Source organism: Salvelinus fontinalis, chromosome 7, assembly GCF_029448725.1.
Source record: "Salvelinus fontinalis isolate EN_2023a chromosome 7, ASM2944872v1, whole genome shotgun sequence".
NCBI lineage: Eukaryota > Metazoa > Chordata > Actinopteri > Salmoniformes > Salmonidae > Salvelinus > Salvelinus fontinalis.
Genome location: NC_074671.1, coordinates 707,576 through 729,823, shown reverse-complemented (window position 1 = coordinate 729,823; position 22,248 = coordinate 707,576). Strand labels below are relative to the sequence as shown.

The 22,248-nt window shown below is 39.7% G+C and overlaps 1 protein-coding gene across 2 annotated transcripts in view; it reads left to right on the top strand.

The window, feature by feature from the left end:
- The window catches only part of vipr1b (vasoactive intestinal peptide receptor 1b), a 351,937-nt gene that overhangs the window by 256,533 nt on the left and 73,156 nt on the right, over positions 1 to 22,248 (top strand). For both annotated transcript variants that reach the window (XM_055928148.1, XM_055928149.1), the window contains exon 9: positions 10,858 to 10,930. In XM_055928148.1, the coding sequence (XP_055784123.1) occupies positions 10,858 to 10,930 (73 nt within the window). The remainder of the gene's footprint in view (positions 1 to 10,857; positions 10,931 to 22,248) is intronic.

Here is a 22,248-nt window from a genome sequence, read left to right as displayed (position 1 = left end):
AGACAGGAGGGGTCAGGAGACACTGTGGCCCCATCCGATGATACCCCTGGACAGGGCCAAACAGGAAGGATATAACCCCACCCACTTTGTCAAAGCACAGCCACCACACCACTAGAGGGATAACTTCAACCACCAACTTACCATCCTGAGACAAGGCCGAATATAGCCCACGAAGATTTCTGCCACGGCACAATCCAAGGGGGGGCGCCAACCCAGACAGGAAGACCACGTCAGTGACTCAACCCACTCAAGTGACACACCCCTCGAGGGACGGCATGAAAGAGCACCAGTAAGTCAGTGACTCAGCCCCTGTAATAGGGTTAGAGGCAGAGAATCCCAGTGGAGAGAGGGGAACCGGCCAGGCAGAGACAGCAAGGGCGGTTCGTTGCTCCAGTGCCTTTCCGTTGACCTTCACACTCCTGGGCCAGACTCCACTCAATCATAGGACCTACTGAAGAGATGAGTCTTCAATAAAGACTTAAAGGTTGAGACCGAGTCTGCGTCTCTCACATGGATAGGCAGACCATTCCATAAAAATTTAGCTCTATAGGAGAAAGACCTGCCTCCAGCTGTTTGCTTAGAAATTCTAGGGACAATTAGGAGACCTGCGTCTTGTGACCATAGCGTACATGTAGGTATGTACGGCAGGACCAAATCAGAAAGATAGGCAGGAGCAAGCCCATGTAATGCTTTGTAGGTTAGCAGTAAAATCTTGAAATCAGTCCTTGCCTTAACAGGAAGCCAGTGTAGGGAGGCTAGCACTGGAGTAATATGATCAAATTTCTGGGTTCTAGTCAAAATTCTAGCAGCCGTGTTTAGCACTAACTGAAGTTTATTTAGTGACTTATCCGGGTAGCTGGAAAGTAGAACATTGCAGTAGTCTAACCTAGAAGTGACAAAAGAATGGATACATTTTTCTGCATCATTTTTGGACAGAACATTTCAGATTTTTGCAATGTTAGGTAGATGGAAGAAAGCTATCCTTGAAACAGTCTTGATATGTTCATCAAAAGAGAGATCAGGGTCCAGAGTAACGCCGAGGTCCTTCACAGTTTTATTTGAGACGACTGTACAACCATCAAGATTAATTGTCAGATTCAACAGAAGATCTCTTTGTTTCTTGGGACATAGAACAAGCATCTCTGTTTTGTCCGAGTGTAAAAGTGGAACATTTGCCGCCATCCACTTCCTGAAGTTTCTGAAGCACAATGTCTGAAGCACAAGCTTTCTTGGAGGGCAATTTGAGGCTTCGCCAGGTTTCATTGAAATGCACAGCTATGTGTCATCCGCATAGCGGTGAAAGTTAACATTATGTTTCCGAAAGACATCACCAAGAGGTAAAATATATAGTGAAAACAATAGTGGTCCTAAAACAGAGCCTTGAGGAACACCGAAATGTACAGTTGATTTGTCAGAGGACAAACCATCGACAGAGACAAACTGATATCTTTTTGACAGATAAGATCTAAACCAGGCCAGAACTTGTCCGTGTAGACCAATTAGGGTTTCCAATCTCTCCAAAAGAATGTGGTGATTGATGGTATCAAAGCAGCACTAAGGTCTAGGAGCTGTCATGTTTTGTCTTTGATCTTCATGTCTTGTCCCTGTGCTTCCCTCTGCTGGTCTTATTAGGTTCTTTCCCTCTTTCTATTCCTCTCTCTCCTCCTCCCTCTCTCCCTCCCCCGCTCTCTCTCTCTATCGTTCCGTTCCTGCTCCCAGCTGTTTCTCTTTCTCCTAACGACCTCATTTACTCTTTCACACCTGTCCCCTATTTTGCCCTCTGATTTGAGTCCCTATTTCTCCCTCTGTTTTCCGCTTCTGTCTTTGTCGGATTCTTGTTTGAGGTTAGCTGCTCTGTGTCCTTGTTCCGCCCTGTTGTGTTTTTGCATTTGTCAGAAGCTGCGTGTGAGCAGGTGTCTATGTCAGCTACGGTCTGTGCCTTCCTGAAGCGACCTGCAGTCTGTGGTCGCGTCTCCAGTCGTTCCTCTCTACTGACAAGAGGTTTTCAGTTTCCTGTTTTGGATTACCTTTGATAATATCCAGGAACATCATTGTTTGTTTAAGACTGGAATAAAGACTCTGTTTCTATTACGTCGCTTTTGGGTCCTCCTTCATCAGCATAACAGAAGAATCCGACCAAGAATGGACCCAGCGACTACGGATTCTCTCTACACTACCGTCAAGTTCCAGGGAGCAATGCTCGGCAGACACGAGCAGGAATTGTCTGCTGCTCGTCATGCCGTTGAGACCCTGGCCGCTCAGGTTTCCGATCTCTCAGGACAGTTTCAGAGTCTTCGTCTCGTACCACAAGCTACTTCCTGGTCTTCCGAGTCTCCGGAACCCAGGGTTAATAATCCACCATGTTACTCTGGACAGCCCACTGAGTGTCGCTCCTTTCTCACCCAGTGTGATATTGTGTTCTCTCTCCAGCCCAACACATACTCTGGAGAGAGAGCTCGGATCGCTTACGTCATATCACTCCTTACTGGGCGGGCTCGGGAGTGGGGCACAGCTATCTGGGAGGCAAGGGCTGAGTGTTCTGACGTTTATCAGAACTTTAAGGAGGAGATGATACGGGTTTTTGATCGTTCAGTTTTTGGGAAGGAGGCTTCCAGGGGTCTGGCTTCCCTATGTCAAGGTGATCGATCCATAACGGATTACTCTATAGAGTTTCGTACTCTTGCTGCATCCAGTGACTGGAACGAGCCGGCGTTGCTCGCTCGTTTTCTGGAGGGACTCCACGCTGAGGTTAAGGATGAGATTCTCTCCCGGGAGGTTCCTTCCAGCGTGGACTCGTTGATTGCACTCGCCATCCGCATAGAACGACGGGTAGATCTTCGTCACCGAGCTCGTGGAAGAGAGCTCGCGTTAGCGGGGCTTCCCTTCTCCGCATCTCGACCATCTCCTTCCATCGGCTCAGAGACTGAGCCCATGCAGCTGGGAGGTGTTCACATCTCGACTAAGGAGAGGGAACGGAGAATCACCAACCGCCTTTGCTTCTATTGCGGTTCTGCTGGACATTTTGTCATGTCATGTCCAGTTAAAGGCCAGAGCTCATCAGTAAGCGGAGGGCTACTGGTGAGCGCTACTACTCAGGTCTCTCCATCAAGATCCTGTACTACCTTGTCGGTCCATCTACGCTGGACCGGGTCGGCTGCTTCCTGCAGTGCCTTGATAGACTCTGGGGCTGAGGGTTGTTTTATGGACGAAGCATGGGCTCGGAAACATGACATTCCTCTCAGAGAGTTAGAGAGGATCACACCCATGTTCGCCTTAGATGGTAGTCCTCTCCCCAGTATCAGATATGAGACACTACCTTTAACCCTCACAGTATCTGGTAACCACAGTGAGACCATTTCTTTTTTGATTTTTTGTTCACCTGTTACACCTGTTGTTTTGGGTCATCCCTGGCTAGTATGTCATAATCCTTCTATTAATTGGTCTAGTAATTCTATCCTATCCTGGAACGTTTCTTGTCATGTGAAGTGTTTAATGTCTGCTATTCCTCCTGTTTCTTCTGTCCCCTCTACTCAGGAGGAGCCTGGTGATGTGACAGGAGTGCCGGAGGAATATCATGATCTACGCACGGTCTTCAGTCGGTCCAGAGCCAACTCTCTTCCTCCTCACCGGTCGTATGATTGTTGTATTGATCTCCTTCCGGGGACCACTTCTCCTCGGGGTAGATTATTCTCTCTGTCGGCTCCCGAACGTAAGGCTCTCGATGATTATCTGTCTGCTGAAGGCATTCAGATGGATCCCGCTAAGGTCCAGGATGTCAGCGATTGGCCCGTTCCTAAGTCACGTGTCGAGTTACAGCGCTTTCTCGGTTTCGCTAATTTCTATCGGCGTTTCATTCGTAATTTCGGTCAAGTGGCTGCCCCTCTCACAGCTCTGACTTCTGTCAAGTCTTGCTTTAAGTGGTCCGGTTCCGCCCAGGGAGCTTTTGATCTCCTCAAGAAGCGTTTTACATCCGCCCCTATCCTTGTTACTCCTGACGTCACTAAACAATTCATTGTCGAGGTTGACGCTTCAGAGGTGGGCGTGGGAGCCATTCTGTCCCAGCGCTTCCAGTCTGACGATAAGGTTCATCCTTGCGCTTACTTTTCTCATCGCTTGTCGCCATCGGAACCCGAGGGGATTCTCCCTGAAGGGCGGGTTGTCGGGTTGACTGTCTGGGGAATTGAGAGACAGGTAAAGCAAGCACTCACTCACACTGCGTCGCCGCGCGCTTGTCCTAGTAACCTTCTGTTCGTTCCTGTCTCTATTCGTCTGGCTGTTCTTCAGTGGGCTCATTCTGCCAAGTTAGCTGGTCACCCCGGCGTTCGGGGTACGCTTGCTTCTATTCGCCAGCGGTTTTGGTGGCCTACTCAGGAGCGGGACACGCGCCGTTTCGTGGCTGCTTGTTCGGACTGCGCGCAGACTAAGTCAGGTAACTCTCCTCCTGCCGGTCGTCTTAGACCGCTTCCCATTTCTTCTCGACCATGGTCTCAGATCGCCTTAGACTTTATTACCGGTCTGCCTTCGTCTGCGGGGAGGACTGTGAGAGCCGCCAATAAACGTAGGATTAAGAGTCCTAGGTATTGTCGCGGTCAGAGAGTGTGGCTTTCAACTCGTAACCTTTCCCTTACGACAGCTTCTCGCAAGTTGACTCCGCGGTTCATTGGTCCGTTCCGTGTCTCTCAGGTCGTTAATCCTGTCGCTGTGCGACTGCTTCTTCCGCGACATCTTCGTCGCGTCCACCCTGTCTTCCATGTCTCTTGTGTCAAGCCTTTTCTTCGCGCCCCCGTTCGTCTTCCCTCCCCCCCTCCCGTCCTTGTCGAGGGCGCACCTATTTACAAGGAACGAGGATCATGGACATGCGTTCTCAGGGACGTGGTCACCAGTACTTAGTGGATTGGGAGGGTTACGGTCCTGAGGAGAGGAGTGGGGTTCCTTCTCGGGACGTGCTGGACCGTTCGTTGATTGATGATTTCCTTCGTCGCCGCCAGGGTTCCTCCTCGAGTGCGCCAGGAGGCGCTTGGTGAGTGGGGGGGTACTGTCATGTTTTGTCTTTGATCTTCATGTCTTGTCCCTGTGCTTCCCTCTGCTGGTCTTATTAGGTTCTTTCTCTCTTTCTATTTCTCTCTCTCCTCCTCCCTCTTTCCCTCTCCCGCTCTCTCTCTTTATCGTTCCGTTCTTGCTCCCAGCTGTTTCTCATTCTCCTAACGACCTCATTTACTCTTTCACACCTGTCCCCTATTTTGCCCTCTGATTAGAGTCCCTATTTCTCCCTCTGTTTTCCGCTTCTGTCTTTGTCGGATTCTTGTTTGAGGTTAGCTGCTCTGTGTCCTTGTTCCGCCCTGTTGTGTTTTTGCATTTGTCAGAAGCTGCGTGTGAGCAGGTGTCTATGTCAGCTACGGTCTGTGCCTTCCTGAAGCGACCTGCAGTCTGTGGTCGCGTCTCCAGTCGTTCCTCTCTACTGACAAGAGGTTTTCAGTTTCCTGTTTTGGATTACCTTTGATAATATCCAGGAACATCATTGTTTGTTTAACCTGTCTAGGATCAGCGTGGCGCTAGCGGCACACCCCCCCCCCCCCACTGAAAAACCAGTGCCGCGAAATTCAAAAAAAATAATTTTTTCAAATATTTAACTTTCACACATTAAAGTCCAATACAGCTAATGAAAGACACAGATCTTATGAATCCAGTCAACATTTCCGATTTTTAAAATGTTTTACAGGGAAGACACAATATGTAAAGATGTACATCTATTACCTAAAAACACATTAGCATATTCCACCATCTTTTATTTGTCCACCAACACCAGTAGCCATCACCAATTCGGCTAAACTAAGATATTTATAGCCCCTAACCAACAAAAAAACTCATTAGATGACAGTCTGATAACATATTTATGGTATGGGATAGGTTTTGTTAGAAAAAAGTGCATATTTCAGGTATATGGCATAGTTTACAATTGCACCCACCATCACAAATGGACTAGAATAATTACAATGAGCAACGTGTTTACCTAACTACTAATCATCAAACATTTCGTAAAAATACACAGCATACACGAATCGAAAGACACAGATCCTGTGAATACAGACAATATTTCAGATTTTCTAAGTGTCTTACAGCGAAAACACAATAAATCGTTATATTAGCTTAGCACATAGCAATTAGCAGCCCAGCATTGATTCTAGCCAAAGTGAGCGATAAAAGTCAACATCGCCAAAAGATATTAATTTTTTCACTAACCTTCTCAGAATTCTTCCGATGACACTCCTGTAACATCACATTACAACATGCATATACAGTTTGATCGAAAATGTTTATATTTAGCCACCAAAATCATGGTTAGACAATGTGAAATGTAACTCGGCTGGTCAGAATTTGTCCTTGCGCCACTTAGACAGTGATCTACTCTTATACATAAATACTCATAAACGTGACTAAAAAATATAGGGTGGACAGGGATTGATAGACAATTTAATTCTTAATACAATTGCGTTATTACATTTTTTAATTTATCCTTACTTTTCAATACAGTTTGCGCCAAGCGAAGCTACGTCAAAAAACATGGCGTCCTAAGCCACTAAAATGTTTCGACAGAAACACGATTTATCATAATAAAAATGTCCTACCTTGAGCTGTTCTTCCATCAGTATCTTGGGCAAAGGATCCTTTCTTGGGAGAAATCGTCTTTTGGTGGAAAGCTGTCCTCTTGCCATGTGGAAATGTCAACTACGTTCGGGATGAACTGAAAAGCGTGCCCAACTTTTCACATCGTTGCAAAAATAAATGTCACAAAATCGCACTAAACGGATATAAATTGCTATAAAACGCTTTAAATTAACTACTTTGTGATGTTTGTAACTCCTATAACGAGTGAAAAGATGACCGGAGAAATATAACAGGCTAAACTAACGCTTGGAACAGGAGAGGGTCGGTGTCTTCCACGCGCGTTACGCAGCAAGAAAAGACTTGCTAGCTAAAGGTTTTTTTCATTTGTAGGGCCTGTGAACGAGCAATCGAGCCCGTTGGAATCGTCATCACGTAAAGGCATCCAGGGGAAGACGTAAGAAGTGTCCGTATAGTCATAGCAACGACAGAGCCCTTTTAAATGACTTCAGAAAAGTGGCCAACGTTTCTCAAATCTGACTCCATGTCAGGGAAATTGCTGTAGAATGGGCTCTGTTCCACTTAGAGACAAAATTTCAACTCCTATAGAAACTATAGACTGTTTTCTATCCAATAATAATAATAATATGCATATTGTACGATCAAGGATTTTGTGGGAAGCCGTTTAAAAAATTAGCCACATTAGCATAAATAGTCTAAACAGCGCCCCCATCCCCAACAGGTTAAGACTGGAATAAAGACTCTGTTTCTATTACGTCGCTTTTGGGTCCTCCTTCATCAGCATAACAGGAGCACGAGGACAGATGCGGAGCCTCGGTCTGACGCCATTAAAAGTCAATTTACCAGTTTCACAAGTGCAGTCTTAGTGCTATGATTGGGTCTAAAACCAGACTGAAGCGTTTCGTATACATTGTTTGTCTTCAGGAAAGCAGTGAGTTGCTGCCCAACAGCTTTTTCTAAAATCTTTGAGAGGAATGGAAGATTCGTTATTGGCTGATAGTTTTTTATATTTTCTGGGTCAAGGTTTGGCTTTCAAGACAAGCTTTATTACTGTCACTTTTAGTGAGTTTGGTACACATGCAGTGGATAGTGAGCCGTTTATTAACCTCTAACGAGCCTCTACCCCGGATCTGGGAGCACCCCCCACCCCCCCCACACTGATTAGCATCGCTAGCATAGCGTCACAATTAAATAGTAGCATCTAAATATCATTAAATCACAAGTCCAAGACACCTAATGAAAGATACAGATCTTGTGAATAAAGCCACCATTTCAGATTTTTTAAATGTTTTACAGGGAAGACACAATATGTAAATCTATTAGCTAAACACGTTAGCAAAAATCACAATTTTTCTTTGTCCACCATTTTCTCTCAACACCAGTAGCTATCACCAATTCGGCTAAACTAAGATATTGATAGCCACTAACCAAGAAAAAACCTCATCAGATGACAGTCTGATAACATATTTATGGTATAGGATAGGTTTTGTTAGAAAAATGTGCATATTTCAGGTAGAAATCATAGTTTACAATTGCACCCACCGTCACAAATGGACTAGAATAAATACATAGAGCAACGTGTTTACCTAACTACTAATCATAAAACATTTTGTAAAAATACACAGCATACACTAATTGAAAGACAGATCCTGTGAATACAGACAATATTTCAGATTTTCTAAGTGTCTTACAGCGAAAACACAATAAATCGTTATATTAGCATACCACATACGCAAACGTTACCCGAGCACTGATTCTAGCCAAAGAGAGCGATATCGTATCATCGCCAAAATATATTAATTTTTTCACTAACCTTCTCAGAATTCTTCAGATGACACTCCTGTAACATCAAAATTACAACATACATATACAGTTTGTTCGAAAATGTGCATATTTAGCCACCAAAATCATGGTTAGACAATGACAAAAGTAGCACAGCTGGTCAGAAAATGTCGTGCACCATATTAGACAGTGATCTAGTCTTATACATAAATACTCATAAACTTGACTAAAAAATATAGGGTGGACAGCGATTGATAGACAATTTAATTCTTAATACAATCGCGGAATTACATTTTTTAAATTATCCTTACTTTTCAATACAGGTTGCGCCAAGCAAAGCTACATCTAACAAAATGGCAGAACGTGCGTTTGACATTTTTCTACAGAACAACGATTTATCATCTTAAATATTTCTTACTATGAGGCGATCTTCCATCAGATTCTTGGGCAATGAATCCTTTCTTGGGTCTAATCTTCTTTTGGTCGAAAGATGTCCACTTGTCCGTCGAAATGCTCACTAACGTACGACCGGGACCCCGAAACGTGCCCGGAGCTTCAAAGTCTATTACAAAGCGATGCCTCAAAATCGCACTAAACGGATATAAATTGCTATAAAACGGTTTAAATTGACTACATTATGATGTTTTTAACACCTATAACGAGTAAAAACATGACCGGAGAAATATTACTGGCTAAACAACAGCTTGGAAGGAGGCAAGCCCGATGTCCATCGTGCGTCAGGCGCAGGCAGGAAAAGAAAGCTACTTCCGGTCTTTGGTGTTTTATAGAGGCCCTGATTGCGCAATCGACTCCATTCAAAGCGTCACCACGTACTGACATCCAGAGGAAGACGTAGGCAGTGTTTGTTTCTCCATAGCATTTACAGGGACTTTACAACCGACCTGGGAACAGGGGCCAAGATTTCTGAAATCTCACTCCCTGTCATGAAAAGTGCTGTAGAATGAGTTCTGTTTCACTCAGAGACAAAATTCTAACGGCTATAGAAACTAGAGAGTGTTTTCTATCCAATAATAATAATAATATGCATATTGTACGAGCAAGAATTGAGTAGGAAGCCGTTTAATCTGGAGACCGATTTATGCTAAGTCGAAACAGCACCCCCTATATTCGCAAGAAGTTAATCAGAACAACATAATTGCAAAAGAGTTTTCTAATGATCATTTAGCCTTTTAAAATGATACATTTAGATTAGCTAACACAACGTGCCATTGGAACACAGGAGTGATGGTTGCTGATAATGGGCCTCTGTACGCCTATGTAGATATTCCATAAAAAATCTGCCGTTTCCAGCTACAACATTAACAATGTCTACACTGTATTTCTGATCAATTTAATGTTATTTTAATAGACAAAAAATGTGCTTTTCTTTCAAAAACAAGGACATTTCTAAGTGACCACAAACTTTTGAACAGTAGTGTATATGTTACCAGGTGTTGTGATATATGTAATATTATATGTTATGTCACCTATATGTTACCAGGTGTTGTGATATATGCAATAATATATGTGATGTCACCTATATGTTACCAGGTGTTGTGATATATGCAATAATATATGTGATGTCACCTATATGTTACCAGGTGTTGTGATATATGCAATAATATATGTGATGTCACCTATATGTTACCAGGTGTTGTGATATATGCAATAATATATGTGATGTCACCTATATGTTACCAGGTGTTGTGATATATGTAATAATATATGTGATGTCACCTATATGTTACCAGGTGTTGTGATATATGCAATAATATATGTGATGTCACCTATATGTTACCAGGTGTTGTGATATATGCAATAATATATGTGATGTCACCTATATGTTACCAGGTGTTGTGATATATGTAATAATAGATGTGATGTCACCTATATGTTACCAGGTGTTGTGATATATGTAATAATATATATGATGTCACCTATATGTTACCAGTTGTTGTGATATATGTATTAATATATATGATGTCGCCTATATGTTACCAGGTGTTGTGATATATGTAATAATATATGTGATGTCACCTATATGTTACCAGGTGTTGTGATATATGTAATAATATATGTGATGTCACCTATATGTTACCAGGTGTTGTGATATATGTAATAATATATGTGATGTCACCTATATGTTACCAGGTGTTGTGATATATGTATTAATATATATGATGTCGCCTATATGTTACCAGGTGTTGTGATATATGTAATAATATATGTGATGTCACCTATATGTTACCAGGTGTTGTGATATATGTAATAATATATGTGATGTCACCTATATGTTACCAGGTGTTGTGATATATGTAATAATATATGTGATGTCACCTATATGTTACCAGGTGTTGTGATATATGTAATAATATATGTGATGTCACCTATATGTTACCAGGTGTTGTGATATATGTAATAATATATGTGATGTCACCTATATGTTACCAGGTGCTGGGACATAATTGAAAAGACAGAGATGTTCTGGTGGATCATTAAGACACCAATACTGGCTTCCATCCTGGTGAGTTGTTCAGCCTTTCAAGATTAATATGATTCAACTCTCACTCCCTCAGAAGTAGGTGTTATGATTATTACTGTAGAGAGAGGTCTGTCTGTCTGTCTCTGTCATGGTTATTACTGTAGAGAGAGGTCTGTCTGTCTGTCTGTCTGTCTCTGTCATGGTTATTACTGTAGAGAGAGGTCTGTCTGTCTGTCTGTCTCTGTCATGGTTATTACTGTATAGAGAGGTCTGTCTGTCTATGTCATAGTTATTATTGTAGAGAGAGGTCTGTCTGTCTGTCTCTGTCATGGTTATTACAGTATAGAGAGGTCTGTCTGTCTCTGTCATAGTTATTATTATAGAGGTCTGTCTGTCTGTCTGTCTCTGTCATGGTTATTACTGTAGAGAGAGGTCTGTCTGTCTCTGTCATAGTTATTATTATAGAGGTCTGTCTGTCTGTCTGTCTCTGTCATGGTTATTACTGTAGAGAGAGGTCTGTCTGTCTCTGTCATAGTTATTACTGTAGTTAGAGGTCTGTCTGTCTGTCTCTGTCATAGTTATTATTGTAGAGAGAGGTCTGTCTGTCTGTCTCTGTCATAGTTATTATTGTAGAGAGAGGTCTGTCTGTCTGTCTCTGTCATAGTTATTACTGTAGAGGTCTGTCTGTCTGTCTCTGTTATGGTTCTTACCGTAGAGAGAGGTCTGTCATTCTGTCTCTGTCATAGTTATTACTGTTGAGGTCTGTCTGTCTCTGTCATAGTTATTACTGTAAAGAGAGATCTGTCTGACTCTGTCATAGTTATTACTGTAGAGAGAGGTCTGTCTGACTCTGTCATGGTTATTACTGTAGAGAGAGGTCTGTCTCTGTCATAGTTATTACTGTAGAGAGAGGTCTGTCTGTCTCTGTCATAGTTATTATTGTAGAGAGAGGTCTGTCTGTCTCTGTCATAGTTATTATTGTAGAGAGAGGTCTGTCTGTCTGTCTCTGTCATAGTTATTACTGTAGAGAGAGGTCTGTCTGTCTGTCTGTCTCTGTCATAGTTATTACTGTAGAGAGAGATCTGTCTGTCTGTCTCTGTCATAGTTATTACTGTAGAGAGAGGTCTGTCTGTCTGTCTGTCTCTGTCATAGTTATTACTGTAGAGAGAGGTCTGTCTGTCTCTGTCATAGTTATTATTGTAGAGAGAGGTCTGTCTGTCTCTGTCATAGTTATTATTGTAGAGGTCTGTCTGTCTGTCTGTCTGTCTCTGTCATAGTGATTACTGTAGAGAGAGGTCTGTCTTTCTGTCTCTATCATAGTTATTATTGTAGAGCGAGGTCTGTCTGTCTGTCTCTGTCATAGTTATTATTGTAGAGAGAAGAGAGTCTAGTAGAGTACAATACAGAATATACTAGTAGAGTATAATACAGAATACACTAGTAGAGTACAATACAGAATACACTAGTAGAGTACAATACAGAACACACCAGTAGAGTTTAGTAGAGTACAATACAGAACACACTAGTAGAGTACAATACAGAACACACTAGTAGAGTACAATACAGAACACACTAGTAGAGTACAATACAGAACACACCAGTAGAGTACAATACAGAACACACTAGTAGAGTACAATACAGAACACACCAGTAGAGTATAATACAGAACACACTAGAAGAGTTTAGTAGAGTACAATACAGAACACACTAGTAGAGTTTAGTAGAGTACAATACAGAACACACCAGTAGAGTTTAGTAGAGTACAATACAGAACACACCAGTAGAGTACAATACAGAACACACTAGTAGAGTTTAGTAGAGTACAATACAGAACACACCAGTAGAGTACAATACAGAACACACTAGTAGAGTACAATACAGAACACACTAGTAGAGTACAATACAGAACACACTAGTAGAGTACAATACAGAACACACCAGTAGAGTACAATACAGAACACACTAGTAGAGTTTAGTAGAGTACAATACAGAACACACTAGTAGAGTACAATACAGAACACACCAGTAGAGTACAATACAGAACACACCAGTAGAGTACAATACAGAACACACTAGTAGAGTACAATACAGAACACACTAGTAGAGTACAATACAGAACACACCAGTAGAGTACAATACAGAACACACTAGTAGAGTTTAGTAGAGTACAATACAGAACACACTAGTAGAGTTTAGTAGAGTACAATACAGAAAACACTAGTAGAGTACAATACAGAATACACTAGTAGAGTTTAGTAGAGTACAATACAGAACACACCAGTAGAGTACAATACAGAACACACTAGTAGAGTTTAGTAGAGTACAATACAGAACACACCAGTAGAGTACAATACAGAACACACTAGTAGAGTTTAGTAGAGTACAATACAGAACACACCAGTAGAGTACAATACAGAACACACTAGTAGAGTACAATACAGAACACACTAGTAGAGTACAATACAGAACACACTAGTAGAGTACAATACAGAACACACCAGTAGAGTATAATACAGAACACACCAGTAGAGTACAATACAGAACACACCAGTAGAGTATAATACAGAACACACTAGTAGAGTACAATACAGAACACACTAGTAGAGTACAATACAGAACACACTAGTGGAGTATAATACAGAACACACCAGTAGAGTTTAGTAGAGTACAATACAGAACACACTAGTAGAGTACAATACAGAACACACTAGTAGAGTATAATACAGAACACACCAGTAGAGTTTAGTAGAGTACAATACAGAACACACTAGTAGAGTACAATACAGAACACACCAGTAGAGTACAATACAGAACACACTAGTAGAGTACAATACAGAACACACCAGTAGAGTACAATACAGAACACACCAGTAGAGTTTAGTAGAGTACAATACAGAACACACTAGTAGAGTATAATACAGAACACACCAGTAGAGTACAATACAGAACACACTAGCAGAGTTTAGTAGAGTACAATACAGAACACACTAGTAGAGTTTAGTAGAGTACAATACAGAACACACCAGTAGAGTACAATACAGAACACACTAGTAGAGTATAATACAGAACACGCCAGTAGAGTTTAGTAGAGTACAATACAGAACACACTAGTAGAGTACAATACAGAACACACCAGTAGAGTATAATACAGAACACACTAGTAGAGTATAATACAGAACACACTAGTAGAGTTTAGTAGAGTACAATACAGAACACACCAGTAGAGTACAATACAGAACACACCAGTAGAGTTTAGTAGAGTACAATACAGAACACACTAGTAGAGTATAATACAGAACACACTAGTAGAGTACAATACAGAACACACCAGTAGAGTACAATACAGAACACACCAGTAGAGTTTAGTAGAGTACAATACAGAACACACTAGTAGAGTACAATACAGAACACACTAGTAGAGTACAATACAGAACACACCAGTAGAGTATAATACAGAACACACTAGTAGAGTACAATACAGAACACGCCAGTAGAGTTTTGTAGAGTACAATACAGAACACACTAGTAGAGTATAATACAGAACACACTAGTAGAGTACAATACAGAATACACTAGTAGAGTTTAGTAGAGTACAATACAGAACACACTAGTAGAGTTTAGTAGAGTACAATACAGAACACACTAGTAGAGTTTAGTAGAGTACAATACAGAACACACTAGTAGAGTATAATACAGAACACACTAGTAGAGTACAATACAGAATACACTAGTAGAGTTTAGTAGAGTACAATACAGAACACACTAGTAGAGTTTAGTAGAGAACAATACAGAACACACTAGTAGAGTTTAGTAGAGTACAATACAGAACACACTAGTAGAGTACAATACAGAACACACTAGTAGAGTTTAGTAGAGTACAATACAGAACACACTAGTAGAGTATAGTAGAGTACAATACAGAACACACTAGTAGAGTTTAGTAGAGTACAATACAGAACACACTAGTAGAGTACAATACAGAACACACTAGTAGAGTTTAGTAGAGTACAATACAGAACACACTAGTAGAGTTTAGTAGAGTACAATACAGAACACACTAGTAGAGTATAATACAGAACACACTAGTAGAGTTTAGTAGAGTACAATACAGAACACACTAGTAGAGTTTAGTAGAGTAAAATACAGAACACACTAGTAGAGTATAATACAGAACACACTAGTAGAGTTTAGTAGAGTACAATACAGAACACACTAGTAGAGTATAATACAGAACACACTAGTAGAGTTTAGTAGAGTACAATACAGAACACACTAGTAGAGTTTAGTAGAGTAAAATACAGAACACACTAGTAGAGTATAATACAGAACACACCAGTAGAGTTTAGTAGAGTACAATACAGAACACACTAGTAGAGTACAATACAGAACACACTAGTAGAGTACAATACAGAACACACCAGTAGAGTACAATACAGAACACACTAGTAGAGTATAATACAGAACACACCAGTAGAGTACAATACAGAACACACTAGTAGAGTTTAGTAGAGTACAATACAGAACACACCAGTAGAGTACAATGCAGAACACAATAGTAGAGTACAATACAGAACACACTAGTAGAGTTTAGTAGAGTACAATACAGAACACACTAGTAGAGTTTAGTAGAGTACAATACAGAACACACTAGTAGAGTTTAGTAGAGTACAATACAGAACACACTAGTAGAGTTTAGTAGAGTACAATACAGAACACACTAGTAGAGTACAATACAGAACACACTAGTAGAGTACAATACAGAACACACTAGTAGAGTTTAGTGGAGTACAATACAGAACACACTAGTAGAGTTTAGTGGAGTACAATACAGAACACACTAGTAGAGTTTAGTAGAGTACAATACAGAACACACCAGTAGAGTTTAGTGGAGTACAATACAGAACACACCAGTAGAGTACAATACAGAACACACTAGTAGAGTTTAGTAGAGTACAATACAGAACACACTAGTAGAGTACAATACAGAACACACTAGTAGAGTTTAGTAGAGTACAATACAGAACACACCAGTAGAGTTTAGTGGAGTACAATACAGAACACACTAGTAGAGTTTAGTGGAGTACAATACAGAACACACCAGTAGAGTACAATACAGAACACACTAGTAGAGTTTAGTAGAGTACAATACAGAACACACCAGTAGAGTACAATACAGAACACACTAGTAGAGTACAATACAGAACACACCAGTAGAGTACAATACAGAACACACTAGTAGAGTTTAGTAGAGTACAATACAGAACACACTAGTAGAGTACAATACAGAACACACTAGTAGAGTACAATACAGAACACACTAGTAGAGTTTAGTGGAGTACAATACAGAACACACTAGTAGAGTTTAGTGGAGTACAATACAGAACACACTAGTAGAGTTTAGTAGAGTACAATACAGAACACACCAGTAGAGTTTAGTGGAGTACAATACAGAACACACCAGTAGAGTACAATACAGAACACACTAGTAGAGTTTAGTAGAGTACAATACAGAACACACTAGTAGAGTACAATACAGAACACACTAGTAGAGTTTAGTAGAGTACAATACAGAACACACCAGTAGAGTTTAGTGGAGTACAATACAGAACACACTAGTAGAGTTTAGTGGAGTACAATACAGAACACACCAGTAGAGTACAATACAGAACACACTAGTAGAGTTTAGTAGAGTACAATACAGAACACACCAGTAGAGTACAATACAGAACACACTAGTAGAGTACAATACAGAACACACCAGTAGAGTACAATACAGAACACACTAGTAGAGTTTAGTAGAGTACAATACAGAACACACCAGTAGAGTTTAGTAGAGTACAATACAGAACACACCAGTAGAGTATAATACAGAACACACTAGTAGAGTTTAGTAGAGTACAATACAGAACACACCTGTAGAGTACAATACAGAACACACTAGTAGAGTTTAGTAAAGTACAATACAGAACACACTAGTAGAGTTTAGTAGAGTACAATACAGAACACAATAGTAGAGTACAATACAGAACACACTAGTAGAGTACAATACAGAACACACCAGTAGAGTACAATACAGAACACACTAGTAGAGTTTAGTAGAGTACAATACAGAACACACTAGTAGAGTACAATACAGAACACACTAGTAGAGTACAATACAGAACACACTAGTAGAGTTTAGTAGAGTACAATACAGAACACACTAGTAGAGTACAATACAGAACACACTAGTAGAGTACAATACAGAACACACTAGTAGAGTACAATACAGAACACACTAGTAGAGTTTAATAGAGTACAATACAGAACACACCAGTAGAGTACAATACAGAACACACTAGTAGAGTTTAGTAGAGTACAATACAGAACACACTAGTAGAGTACAATACAGAACACACTAGTAGAGTACAATACAGAACACAACAGTAGAGTACAATACAGAACACACTAGTAGAGTTTAGTAGAGTACAATACAGAACACACTAGTAGAGTACAATACAGAACATACTAGTAGAGTACAATACAGAACACACCAGTAGAGTTTAGTAGAGTACAATACAGAACACACTAGTAGAGTTTAGTGGAGTACAATACAGAACACACCAGTAGAGTACAATACAGAACACACTAGTAGAGTTTAGTAGAGTACAATACAGAACACACTAGTAGAGTTTAGTAGAGTACAATACAGAACACACTAGTAGAGTTTAGTAGAGTACAATACACAACACACTAGTAGAGTTTAGTAGAGTACAATACAGAACACACTAGTAGAGTACAATACAGAACACACTAGTAGAGTACAATACAGAACACACTAGTAGAGTTTAGTGGAGTACAATACAGAACACACTAGTAGAGTTTAGTGTAGTACAATACAGAACACACTAGTAGAGTTTAGTAGAGTACAATACAGAACACACCAGTAGAGTTTAGTGGAGTACAATACAGAACACACCAGTAGAGTACAATACAGAACACACTAGTAGAGTTTAGTAGAGTACAATACAGAACACACTAGTAGAGTACAATACAGAACACACTAGTAGAGTTTAGTAGAGTACAATACAGAACACACCAGTAGAGTTTAGTGGAGTACAATACAGAACACACTAGTAGAGTTTAGTGGAGTACAATACAGAACACACCAGTAGAGTACAATACAGAACACACTAGTAGAGTTTAGTAGAGTACAATACAGAACACACCAGTAGAGTACAATACAGAACACACTAGTAGAGTACAATACAGAACACACCAGTAGAGTACAATACAGAACACACTAGTAGAGTTTAGTAGAGTACAATACAGAACACACCAGTAGAGTTTAGTAGAGTACAATACAGAACACACCAGTAGAGTATAATACAGAACACACTAGTAGAGTTTAGTAGAGTACAATACAGAACACACCAGTAGAGTACAATACAGAACACACTAGTAGAGTTTAGTAGAGTACAATACAGAACACACTAGTAGAGTTTAGTAGAGTACAATACAGAACACAATAGTAGAGTACAATACAGAACACACTAGTAGAGTACAATACAGAACACACCAGTAGAGTACAATACAGAACACACTAGTAGAGTTTAGTAGAGTACAATACAGAACACACTAGTAGAGTACAATACAGAACACACTATTAGAGTACAATACAGAACACACTAGTAGAGTTTAGTAGAGTACAATACAGAACACACTAGTAGAGTACAATACAGAACACACTAGTAGAGTACAATACAGAACACACTAGTAGAGTACAATACAGAACACACTAGTAGAGTTTAATAGAGTACAATACAGAACACACCAGTAGAGTACAATACAGAACACACTAGTAGAGTTTAGTAGAGTACAATACAGAACACACTAGTAGAGTACAATACAGAACACACTAGTAGAGTACAATACAGAACACAACAGTAGAGTACAATACAGAACACACTAGTAGAGTTTAGTAGAGTACAATACAGAACACACTAGTAGAGTACAATACAGAACATACTAGTAGAGTACAATACAGAACACACCAGTAGAGTTTAGTAGAGTACAATACAGAACACACTAGTAGAGTTTAGTGGAGTACAATACAGAACACACCAGTAGAGTACAATACAGAACACACTAGTAGAGTTTAGTAGAGTACAATACAGAACACACCAGTAGAGTACAATACAGAACACACTAGTAGAGTTTAGTAGAGTACAATACAGAACACACTAGTAGAGTACAATACAGAACACACTAGTAGAGTTTAGTAGAGTACAATACAGAACACACCAGTAGAGTACAATACAGAACACACTAGTAGAGTACAATACAGAACACACCAGTAGAGTACAATACAGAACACACTAGTAGAGTTTAGTAGAGTACAATACAGAACACACCAGTAGAGTTTAGTAGAGTACAATACAGAACACACCAGTAGAGTATAATACAGAACACACTAGTAGAGTTTAGTAGAGTACAATACAGAACACACCAGTAGAGTACAATACAGAACACACTAGTAGATTTTAGTAGAGTACAATACAGAACACACTAGTAGAGTTTAGTAGAGTACAATACAGAACACACTAGTAGAGTACAATAAAGAAAACACTAGTAGAGTACAATACAGAACACACCAGTAGAGTACAATACAGAACACACTAGTAGAGTTTAGTAGAGTACAATACAGAACACACTAGTAGAGTACAATACAGAACACACTAGTAGAGTACAATACAGAACACACTAGTAGAGTACAATACAGAACACACTAGTAGAGTTTAGTAGAGTACAATACAGAACACACTAGTAGAGTACAATACAGAACACACTAGTAGAGTACAATACAGAACACACTAGTAGAGTACAATACAGAACACACTAGTAGAGTACAATACAGAACACACTAGTAGAGTACAATACAGAACACACCAGTAGAGTACAATACAGAACACACTAGTAGAGTTTAGTAGAGTACAATACAGAACACACTAGTAGAGTAAAATACAGAACACACTAGTAGAGTACAATACAGAACACACCAGTAGAGTACAATACAGAACACACTAGTAGAGTTTAGTAGAGTACAATACAGAACACACCAGTAGAGTTTAGTAGAGTACAATACAGAACACACTAGTAGAGTTTAGTGGAGTACAATACAGAACACACCAGTAGAGTACAATACAGAACACACTAGTAGAGTTTAGTAGAGTACAATACAGAACACACTAGTAGAGTTTAGTAGTGTACAATACAGAACACACTAGTAGAGTTTAGTAGAGTACAATACAGAACACACTAGTAGAGTATAATACAGAACACACTAGTAGAGTACAATACAGAACACACTAGTAGAGTTTAGTAGAGTACAATACAGAACACACTAGTAGAGTTTAGTAGAGTACAATACAGAACACACTAGTAGAGTACAATACAGAACACACTAGTAGAGTATAGTAGAGTACAATACAGAACACACTAGTAGAGTTTAGTAGAGTACAATACAGAACACACTAGTAGAGTACAATACAGAACACACTAGTAGAGTTTAGTAGAGTACAATACAGAACACACTAGTAGAGTTTAGTAGAGTACAATACAGAACACACTAGTAGAGTATAATACAGAACACACTAGTAGAGTACAATACAGAACACACTAGTAGAGTACAATACAGAACACACTAGTAGAGTACAATACAGAACACACTAGTAGAGTATAATACAGAACACACTAGTAGAGTTTAGTAGAGTACAATACAGAACACACTAGTAGAGTTTAGTAGAGTACAATACAGAACACACTAGTAGAGTATAATACAGAACACACCAGTAGAGTTTAGTAGAGTACAATACAGAACACACTAGTAGAGTATGATACAGAACACACTAGTAGAGTTTAGTAGAGTACAATACAGAACACACTAGTAGAGTACAATACAGAACACACTAGTAGAGTACAATACAGAACACACTAGTAGAGTACAATACAGAACACACCAGTAGAGTACAATACAGAACACACTAGTAGAGTATAATACAGAACACACCAGTAGAGTACAATACAGAACACACTAGTAGAGTTTAGTAGAGTACAATACAGAACACACCAGTAGAGTACAATGCAGAACACAATAGTAGAGTACAATACAGAACACACTAGTAGAGTTTAGTAGAGTACAATACAGAACACACTAGTAGAGTTTAGTAGAGTACAATACAGAACACACTAGTAGAGTTTAGTAGAGTACAATACAGAACACACTAGTAGAGTACAATACAGAACACACTAGTAGAGTACAATACAGAACACACTAGTAGAGTTTAGTGGAGTACAATACAGAACACACTAGTAGAGTTTAGTGGAGTACAATACAGAACACACTAGTAGAGTTTAGTAGAGTACAATACAGAACACACCAGTAGAGTTTAGTGGAGTACAATACAGAACACACCAGTAGAGTACAATACAGAACACACTAGTAGAGTTTAGTAGAGTACAATACAGAACACACTAGTAGAGTACAATACAGAACATACTAGTAGAGTTTAGTAGAGTACAATACAGAACACACCAGTAGAGTTTAGTGGAGTACAATACAGAACACACTAGTAGAGTTTAGTGGAGTACAATACAGAACACACCAGTAGAGTACAATACAGAACACACTAGTAGAGTTTAGTAGAGTACAATACAGAACACACCAGTAGAGTACAATACAGAACACACTAGTAGAGTACAATACAGAACACACCAGTAGAGTACAATACAGAACACACTAGTAGAGTTTAGTAGAGTACAATACAGTACACACCAGTAGAGTTTAGTAGAGTACAATACAGAACACACCAGTAGAGTATAATACAGAACACACTAGTAGAGTTTAGTAGAGTACAATACAGAACACACCAGTAGAGTACAATACAGAACACACTAGTAGAGTTTAGTAGAGTACAATACAGAACACACTAGTAGAGTTTAGTAGAGTACAATACAGAACACAATAGTAGAGTACAATACAGAACACACTAGTAGAGTACAATACAGAACACACCAGTAGAGTACAATACAGAACACACTAGTAGAGTTTAGTAGAGTACAATACAGAACACACTAGTAGAGTTTAGTAGAGTACAATACAGAACACACTAGTAGAGTACAATACAGAACACACTAGTAGAGTACAATACAGAACACACCAGTAGAGTACAATACAGAACACACTAGTAGAGTTTAGTAGAGTACAATACAGAACACACTAGTAGAGTACAATACAGAACACACTAGTAGAGTACAATACAGAACACACTAGTAGAGTTTAGTAGAGTACAATACAGAACACACTAGTAGAGTACAATACA